This window comes from Poecilia formosa, unplaced genomic scaffold (assembly GCF_000485575.1).
Source record: "Poecilia formosa unplaced genomic scaffold, Poecilia_formosa-5.1.2 Scaffold39, whole genome shotgun sequence".
Taxonomy (NCBI): Eukaryota; Metazoa; Chordata; class Actinopteri; order Cyprinodontiformes; family Poeciliidae; genus Poecilia; species Poecilia formosa.
The window spans coordinates 1,401,964-1,412,695 of NW_006799978.1; the positions used below are offsets into that span (position 1 = coordinate 1,401,964).

General features: G+C 35.2%; 1 protein-coding gene across 3 annotated transcripts in view; it reads left to right on the top strand.

Annotated features, from left to right (window-relative positions):
* fstl5 (follistatin-like 5) overlaps positions 1 to 10,732 on the top strand; it is a 192,272-nt gene that overhangs the window by 97,745 nt on the left and 83,795 nt on the right. For all 3 annotated transcript variants that reach the window (XM_016670941.1, XM_007551027.2, XM_007551028.2), the window contains exon 6: positions 5,555 to 5,675. In XM_016670941.1, coding sequence (XP_016526427.1) covers positions 5,555 to 5,675 — 121 coding nt within the window. The remainder of the gene's footprint in view (positions 1 to 5,554; positions 5,676 to 10,732) is intronic.

Genomic DNA, 10,732 nt, shown 5'->3' on the forward strand with positions numbered 1-10,732 from the left:
GTGGAACCAATGAATAATGTACTATCTATTGATTTTTTTCTGAAATACAAAATTGAAAAGCAAGCAAACAACAAAACAGAACTGATAAACCCAGAATGCATATTCACGACACTTTGCTGATCTTTCAACTTTTGCCATATTTCCAAAAATATTGGATATTAATGCTAAATAAATGTTTGTCTGTGCAAGCCCTGAGAATACAATATGCACATTTTTTAGCATTTATAAACACAAAATCATAGCTGCCAATCCTTGTGCCCTGGAGCACTTTTATAATTGGAGCGTTCTCTGAGCTCATTTGAAATGATAGAACGGAAAGCGCTCATCTTAGCTAACTTGACATGCTGGAGTGTGCACATAAAGAGCTGCAGAACAATTGTTCCTACCCTTTTAGATGTTGTGCCCTTTTAAAATGGCAAATCAAAATGTATTTTTTTTTCTTTAACTTTTACAATGCCTCTACCTTATAATTTGACAGAAAATGTGACAGAATTTCTTTTTTTTTTTTTTTTTTTTGTTAAAAAATATATTGGGGTGTATTATTCACCACTGAGCTTTTTCTGGACTTGTCTGTGTTAGAATAATACACATAAAAGATAAAGGTGTAGTTAAGCGTAACATCATCTAAAACATACTTCTGCTTTCAGTGTTTTGCTTGTTTTAAGGCAGCCAAAAGAAATGACTGAAGCTATTTTTATGCGTGTACATATAAAAGCACATGTTCAAGGTCAAAGTGTGACTGTAATGGTTCAAATGTTTAAAGTTTGTGACATCATTTTGAGATATGTGTAGTATTTCTAACCTTCAAATTATGTTTTTTGCTTACCCATATCTATAGGATTCTGTTGAGTTGAATATAAAAAGTTGGTTCCAGCGACCATCTTTATAATTCTTTTAGTTTACATAGAGCAAATAGAGACAAGAAAAACTCCAGAACAGATTTCATAACCATCTCACCTACAGGTCTTGTTGCTGCAATCAAGTTCAGATTGTGCATCCTCTGTCACCATACTTAACAAATGGTATGACGCGTTTGTGCCGACATACTGTGGTTGATTTGTCCAGTCATGCGGCTATGCATATATCTTCTTTGGTATCATGTCGAAAGATAATTTTTTTCAGAAGTCATTTGATTCATTTATATACATTGGAGAAAGCCTTTCAGAAGTGTGGGAGAAGTGGGTAGTTTGGGCTAACACTGTCTTATTAGTTACATAATATGTAGCTCCTAATTCTTTGTTATAAATTATTAAATGGAAATGTACTGAACAGCAGATATTCAAATTTCTGAGAATATTTGGGTTAAAGCTCTTTTACTCAGGTGAGGCTTGCTGAGGCTCACCTGAGTTCTCTGATCCTCCCTCAACTAATTAATCTTTTTAATTAATAATTTATATTTTATCATCTCTGACCTCTTCCTCACGCTGTTCTTCCTGTCTTCCATGCCATTGTCTGCTTTTATTCTTTTTCTTCATCTCTGTTCTCCTCCATCTTTGTCGGAGTCTCTCATAACCCCTGAGGTGAAAAACTTCAAATCAAATTAGAAATGTTATGTATTGACATAAATGCACATCATTTACACAAGTGTACCTGGGATGGAATAAAGTTCCACTGAGTACACACAACTAAAACACCAACATGTTATTTTATGCCTACATTGTTTTCATTGATTACCTCTGAACCTTCCTGTTTTCTCCCTGAAACTGATGCTTAAGCATAATAAATATCTTTACAGATATATAAACAAGATCTAATTGAGAGAGAATATTTTTAAAAGCAAATAAACAGTAAATCTAGTAAGTTCTCAGACATCAGATCATCAGCAGACTTGAATGTTGTCCATTTGTGGAAAGTCTTTCTGTCTGGAATAATAAGCTCCTAATGGTTTTGAAATTGCTTTATAACCCTTCCCGATTGATGGACAACAACAATTGCTTCTCTAAGACATTGTGTTAAGGGGCACCAGTTTCCTCCAACCAACCAACCAACCAACCAACAAAAACATCTGCCTTTATTTTTCAGAACTAACTATTCTGATTAATAATTCAAATGTATTTGAAAACAAACGCTGATCAGCTGCTTTCCTTATTACATTCCTATGAAAACAACCACAATTTGTTTGGTTTTACCAGTGACTGAAGCTATTTTTAAGTGTGTTAAAATACAGTTTTGTAATATTGCTTCACAGGATGATTACTCTATTTTATTCTGGTGAACTACAGTGTGCAGATTTAACATTGTGTTTTCTGAAATTTTTATGGTTTTAAATATATACAACAGCATGTAAAATATTGTTGTAATAGTGATATATTAGTGCTATGATTTGCCTTTTTTGGCAGAATAATTTTGAGTAATTACTGCAATGCAGTCCATATTAAGAGGAAACTGAAAAAAACCTAGTGTAGCTGCTAATTGCAGAAGCGTTCTCTCTGATTAATCATCCAATGTTCCATTGGCTTTGTAAATTAAGGTTCGATTTGAAACAGCCAGTGGCTGCAACCTCAATAAACATTACATCTAGTTATCACATCAGTGATGTGCCTCCGATAATTTAGAGCACATGGTGTGCTGAAAAGCACTGAACACATCCAGGATCTCTTTTCAGCGTCTCAGTTGTCTATCTCCACACAAACATGAAAGGAGGAAATTAAGGAGCCTCGTGAATCATTCTATTAGTCATTTATCAAATGCCAGATATTTAAAGGAATGAATGGAGTGAGAGCGCTGCTATTGTACACATTCTATTTGTGTAATTCTTTTTTTAAATAGAAATACAAATCAGAAAAAAGTGCACAGAATGAGTGGAAAATATACAAGTGCTTTATTCTTTCCTCAATAGATGAGGACACTTGATGGGAATTATGGCCATTGTTAAAAAAAAAAAATAATTGAGAGAAAATGGTCTTGGAGAAAAGATAAAATTAAGAAGCACCACAAAAGCTCAGAATGAGAAATGCTTATTTGGCTGGTGGTGCAGTGTTTCAAGGATACTGCAAGGATTTTAGATGACCACCTAATGTTTCAGCCAAGTCATCTGGAAAGGGAAGTACACTGATCCAGAGGACAAGACATGATGTATAAAGCTGTCCCTTGTGATCAGTTTTTTGACAGCAGATATTGTATGATGGATGTTTTACAGGCAGGGTCATGCATGGGGTGTTGAGCAGCATGCTGTAGAGAAAAATGTGTCACAACCCTCTTCACATCCATGTTATAAAACTTTATATAGAAAGTTTTAGTTTGAGTACAATACACTGTAAAAATTGAGAAACAATTTTTTATCATTTTGAAGAAGAAATAAAAGGAAAAGTGGTTTCTGAACATATAAATATAAACAATTTTTTTCTGGAATACATGTTAATGCTCTAAAACAACTTTAGATTTTGAACATGTTCTCTCACTACTGTTGAAGAAGATTTTAGGTTATAATATTTCTTAAGAAAAACTCTCTGGCTCAATCTTCTTCGATCCCAGGTTCTCCCAGCGGACCGCGTATAGCCACACAGAAAACAACAACGAGTGCAGACGTCACAGAATTAGAGTTTAATCCAATAGAAGACAACGCATAAAATTACAACAGAAACTGCAGAACAACAGAGACATACATTCATTTACCTGAGACAAATGGAAAAGAAGAAGGAAGAAAGAAAGGAAAGCAAAGACGTCTTTGATGAATTGCAAGAGCAAATTTGATTAGTTACTCCTGTGTAGAAAGTTTTATAGTAAAGGCATATTCTTGTCTTTAATTTATTCAAATAAGGCATACCTTTGCTCATCCAACCAGAAGCTGTCTCTGACCCTTTTAAAATTCCCTGCAAGTCACGATCTAAGACCATTTGTCTCCATTGTTTAAACAAAGTGGAACCAGAGACTCTCCTGAACTCCTGCTGTTTTATGGCTTTTCACAAATGAGTGTGAAAAGCTGGAACTTCTCCTGATTGTTTCCCACACAGATAAAGGGCAGTTCAAAAGATCTTAGCAAACCATCTGCTGTAACTACAAGTAGCATAAAGGTCAATAGGCCAGAATACGTTACTGATTTTAAAACTATAATTAGGCTATTTCAATCAAGACATGTTAAGTTTTAAAATTAGCATATTTTAAATTTATTTTCTAAACACTACATACTGCAGGGTGCATGGAGAGGTAGAAAGATCTGGTGAGGTGAAAACTTCTGCATCACTTTAAATAGTAGGAGGCTGTTTTATAAGCTGGCCAGAGTGTTTCAACTTGTAGTCTGGGTCATCACAAATATCAAACAGTTTGTGTTTAAGTTAAAAATCCATACCAAAAACACACAAATAGATGGACCAATCAGCATTCAAGGCAACGGTGCTTATTGAACCAGAGTCCAAATAGATTCTCTGCTGAATCACTTCAAATTTAAAGGAGAATTTGCTTCACACATCTAGTAGTAGTTATATATACAGACCCGGTCAAAAAATTTGAATATTATTGAAAAGCCTGTTTATTTTAGGAACATTATCACTAAATAAACACATTATATACATTTATTACTCATAGATGGATGTTTGAAAGCCTTTATTTCTGTTAATTAGGATGATTTTGCACTTAATAAAAAGCATAACATTTAAAATTATATATGTCAGAGCAATAACAAATATTTTTAAGCTTAGTGAAAGGTGTGCTTAAAACTTGCTTAAAGGCACCTAGAAAGTCTGTGTGAGAATAAAATGGTGTAGACATTGGATAGATGTTAGGGTGCATAATGTTTCTGACAATAACACTAGACGTAACAAGCGTGAGTAAATGGTTTTTTGCTGAGTTACAAACCATTTTTGGGAATGAGAATCATAACCTTGGATGTGTCTGAGTTCAAAAGTAAAATCTTACTTGTCATCTAAGATTTTGTGTCTGGGAGAAATCCTGTTGACCAAGAAATTGAGTGACTTAATGGACAGGTGTAGGAGAATCTCATCAGCCTAGTTGTGAAAACTGATGTCATCCAGCAAGAGAATGTAAAGGTAGAATTAAACTGTATCCAGAGTGGAATCATGTTCAACAGGTCCTGTAGAGGACATGTGATAAATGTTAATGAGGTGAAATCAGGAAGATAAGTATGATTTAAAGCACTGGAAAGCAGTATCGTTCATCCCGACTAGCTGGTCCAATCTCTGTAGTAGGATGATGTGGTTGATGGTGTAAAGTGCAGCACAGAGGTTCAGAAGGACTAGTATTGAATAGCGTCCATTAACTGATGCGATGAAAAGGTTGTCTGTTACTGTGATTAAAAGAGTTTCAATGATGTGATGTTGCCCAAATATAGACGGAAATCTTCATCTGTATGCATTGGTCTGCCTGAGCTCAGTGCATCCTGTTCTGTTCTGACAAAGTCAAATATATTCTGTGCACAAATTTGACTGTCATGTGATGTATTTTCCCATGCACAAAGGAAATTCAAACACAACAAATAAGTGACTGACTCATTGTACGGTGAAGTTTATAATAAAGTGTGAAAAGAAAAAAAAAAAATCTACAAACTCCAAGAAGCTCCGTCTGCCATCTTTAACAGAACATTGTGTTTTCTTTGAAGGTCATCAAGCATGAAGGTCTGTCCAAGGATGTTTCTGAGTGCACATTGTTCGATCTGCTGAAGTACAATGACATTAATGATGATGAGCACCTTACAAGGGAGGAATTTTACACAGCCTTTGGTGAGTTTGAATTTTTCTTTTGAACACAACAAAAAATCCTTGAGAAGCAAAAAAAAAAAAAAACTGAAAATAGAACTCAATTTATAGCTGCAATGCCACTTTCCATCTCCACAAGAAGACAGATCACATATGACAGACAAATATTTTGTTCCCTGTGCCTTTGTCAGTACAGCTTAATGATTCTTGATGTGTTCTATTAAAGATGTTAAAACCAATTTAATCCTGGGGCTGAAACATTGTGCTGGAATTGTCCAAATCATTTTCATCTCTTCAGTCTAATTTATTTGCAGTGATCAGCATGCAGCAGAAACAACAAGAGCCGTGACATGTTGAAATTTCACTCAATTAAATTTTCATGTCACTCATACTTGTCATCCTAATATTGCGCTTTGTTTCTGTTTTGAATTATTAGCTCTAATTAGTAGTTTTAACTTCATGGAGAAAGGACTAAGGTTTGACAAAACACATCTTAAAAATTGTGCTACCAATAGTTTCTTGGCCACTTAAGTATTTGTTAAAAATATGTTTTATATCTTGCCAACGTTTGCTCTGTGGGATGAACTGTTTGATGCCAAATGAGTGTTGCTGGTCTGTTGATGGAGATGAAATAAGGAGTTCAAAGTGGAATTTGTTCCAAAGAAAACAGGTCACAACACCCGAAACAGTTCAGACCAAATCCTCCATCATTACACAACATAAGGATGGCAGGTGCTCAGCAAAATCTGAGTCAAACAAACACATGTGCACTAGTTTCCTCCCTTTGTTTCCTCCCCTTGCTCTTGTTGATGTTTCCTCCTCGCCTGACATTTGCAGTCAACTCAATATCCTTTGACAGAATATCCTCTGACATTTGGCTGGCTTGACACATTTAGCAGTGGAAGAGAATTTATAATCAACCTTTATCCCATCAGCCCTTTGTATATGAATCATTTCTTGGAGAAAAAAAAACAAGTCATGAGAAGAAATGGCATTGTGGGAGTCTTGTCTACTCCACTTCAGTTGTTTGTGGGTGAATGTGTGTGTGGGTGAAAAGCCCTTCTGGCAAGTCTTGAAAAGAAAGGAACCCCAGCCAATCCGGGGGGAGCTGAGCTTTCTTGAAGAGTTGAGTTGCTCCATCTACTTCTTTTTTCTAGCAAACAGATCGTTTTCAAGTTCCCATCTGAACTCCTCACAAGGAAATGGGCTATTTAATTTGAACATAATCAAGCCCTCTGGGGTAGCTTCTTTAAGCCTGCTCTATTCACCTCTATCAGTTCTTTTATTTCTTACTTTCCACTTCGAGCTGTTACTAATATGACTAAATAATTGCCCGAACCAATCCATTAAAGCTGTTTTATCAGAATTACTTTTTCAGTAATTATTCAAATTAACATTTGCAGACTCAGATGGACAATGTGCTCATTATGACTCAGTCAACAACTCAACTCATCTTGGGATTTTTTTATGTACTCAGCTAGAATGCTTTGTGGCCATTTCATAACCTTTAACTCTATTTTGGATTAAAACCAGCATGAAAATATTTTGAGGTTGTTGTAGCTCTGAGCTGCTGATGTCTTTATTTTATTAATTCTTCAAACCACTTAGCAGGAGTCAAGAAAGCTGGATGTTTTCATGTTTCCTGTCATGTAACCTCATTGGTCATGGAGGAGACTGCAGAAAGGTCTGTCTGTGACCTCTGGGGACCTCTGAAGGCTATGGGCTATTTTAGTGGTAAGTTTGTAAAATTAACAAATAGATAACAAGTTCACGGGGGGTTACAAATATCAGTGGTTAAAGAGTTATTTGAGTAACAGATTACAATATGTACAAATTAACAACACAAAGTCACAGACTGAAATAGTTAAATGTGGTCTTCTTCAAGGCTCAGTCCTAGGACCTAAATTATTTATACTTTACTGAAATAATATTTTTGCAGTATCCAATATTTTGAAGCTTATAATGTTTGCTGACGATACAAATTTCTTTTTTTTCTGGAAATAATGTGGATGAAATAATAAAAACAGTAGAAAAAGAATTAGCTGAGTTGAAAACATGGCTTGACTATAATAAGTTGTCATTAAATGAAGGAAAAACTAAAGTCATGGTATTCTCTGGTAATCGGATCTATAATAATGTAAAGTTATGCATAAATGGAGTTGAAATTGAAAGAGTTTATGAGACAAAATTTGTAGGAATTATTATAGATAGTAAACTTAGTTGGAAGCCTCACATAAAATATATTAGAAATAAAGTTGCAAAAACTATTGGAATATTGTTTAAAATAAAAGATGTATTAAATGTTAAAGGCCTTCATATTATATATTCCTCTTTGGTTATGCCTTATTTGTTTTATTGTTCAGAAATCTGGGGAAATCCAAGTAAAACAAATATTGATAAATTAGTTAAGTTGCAAAAAAAAAAAGCTATAAGGCCTATTAAAAAGGTGGGATTTTAACTGATGAACTCTTCATTCAAACTAAAGCATTAAAATGTAAAGATATTGTACATATAAAAATACTGGAAATAATGTATAAAGCATTGAACAAAAGTCTTCCTTCTGGTATTCAGAAATGATTTAAATTGAGAGAGAATAAATATAATTTGCGAGGTTTGTTTATATTTGAATGTTTAAAAGAGACGAGCCAGGTAAAATCTAGATGTGTTTCATTTATTGGTGTGAAACTGTGGAATGAATTGAATGATGATTTTAACTTATGTCCTTCCTTGGTGAGCTTTTAAAGAACTCAAAAATGTGAAATAACATCTTACGCTGTTATGTAGATTTATATATGCATTGTGAAGATATCTTGGTAGGTATTGGGTATAAAATAGGGTAGCCAAGAATAAGCTTGGTTTCAGCCTATTCCTTTTTTGGTAAATTATGGGTTTCTTTATTGTTTTTTTTGTGTGTGTTCTTTCCTGTGTTTAATATGGGCAATTTACCAAAATAAAGTGATTGATTGATTAAAAAATAAATAAATAAATAAAAGACTGTTTCCCCTGGGCGTCGTCTTGGTTTAGTGGGCACCCCGTATACGTCCTCGTCACGGTTGTCCCAGGTTTGATTCTTGACCTCACTTCCTTTGCATGTCTCATTTCCTTTCTTTCTTCCCCCTTCCTGTCAGAAAAACGGGAAAAGGCCACTATAGCACCACATAAAAACCAATTATTTAAAAACATTATAAATTTCAGACTGTTTCCAATGTGCACATTTATCCTTCCAAAGATAAATTTATATTTTATCTTCAGTATTTTTAGAGGGTCTCTCAAGTATTCGTGGATTCTACCTTCTGAGCAATACTGGAAGTCTCCTCAGCCACTTAATTATTGGTCAAGTTATTTGATCAAAAGCTGCCATAAACAAATACCTATTGTCTTGATTTAAAGAAACCAAAAGTTTCTGCAAATTTCGGCTTTTCAGAGGATTTGTTGCAATGCTTAGGAGCATAGAAACTAAAGGTTGTCTCATCTAGTTTAGTTCTGGTACCGGGAGCACAGAGCAAGCGTGTCTCTGAAGTCAAGAGGGGTTTACATGCTCCCTACTGGACAAGTAAATCAGAAATTCATTTAGCAGGGTTTTAGAATCTGTAGTTTGACTAACAGGGAGCCAGTGCAGTTAACTCTGTGTGAACTCTTGCAGCTGCATTTTGGAGCTGCAGTTGCTTGATTGAGTTTTTTAGAGAAGCTGATTGAGTTGCATCACTGCAGCTTCACCACAAATCTGCAGCTTTAAAACAAGCTTTTCTGATATCTCAAATATGACACATTTACATCAAAAATTAGAAATTAATCTCTTCCAGAAATCATCTGGAATCTGCTTACAGCTTCAGAACCAGTGGTTGCTTACAGGTAATTCATCCAAGGATTGAACACTTAGTGCAGAAGCACATAAACATGGAAATTAAACTAAGATTTCTATAGTGTGCAGAGCTGCACACAGTAGCCCTCTGAGACCTGTAATCATCTAACAACACCTATAATATTCACGGCAGGAAATAAAAGCTAATTGAAAAAGCTGTACATTTTTATTATGTTATCAGGCTGATTTAAGAAACACCAGTCAATCAGATTTACCGAGCATGGCTAATCTATTTTATTACTACTGCCGTTCTTTGGTACACAGGTATAAAACGGCTGTATAATGTGAAACGTGGTTAGAGCAGCAGCTTTTCTTTTTTAAACATGAGTGGGCTGGTGCACAGCTGCTGATATAATCCAGTAATTGGTATGTGTATTTTTAGTCATAGTATCGAGGATGTATTTTTGATTACATGTACTGTAAACTGCAGATTTTTCTTCAACCCTTCGAGACTGTCATTACTGTGTCCAAGGCAGAAAGACTTGGCCTGTGGTACAATTGTTTGGTTTATTGCTGACATAATCTCCAAGAGGCAGCCATAAAATTCTATGCAAATTCCTTAAATGCTGTCATAAACTGTGCCACATCATAAAGTAAATCAGTTGATTCAGTGTATCTGGAATTATGGATGCCATCTGGAACAAAATGGCAGTAAAAGCAGAAATGACCAACCATGAAAAGGCACCTGTTTTTTTGCTCTGCCAAAAGTTTCCCCACTGCATACCTCTGTGGAACATTCAAAGCATGGCAATGTTGTTTGTCAGGACATGAGATAAGGATTAGACATCCATGAATTATTCATTTCTCCCATTGCACAGGCTGGACGTGGTTTGAGAATCAGTTTGTTTCAGCGAGCCATAACATAATGTCTTATGAGAAGTGATATCTTAATTAGATGACTGCAGAGATATGAAACATTTTTGCCACACCACTGATAGGGAGCACTGTATCATCACAGACTAATTTGCTGAATTTTGGCTTAATGCATTATGGGTAAGCAGGTAATGTGTCATGTGTTACAGGGCATCATCGTCCTAATAAATGTCAATCAGAGATCAAGCATATTATACAATAAAAACTATAATCACAGTATATATATATATATATTAAAAAAAAAATTCCCTTCTCACCCTCCGGGGGTGGTCTCCTCCTCTGAGCTCGGGTCCTCTACCAGAGGCCTGGGAGCTTGAGGGTTCTGCGCAGTATCTTGGCTGTGCCT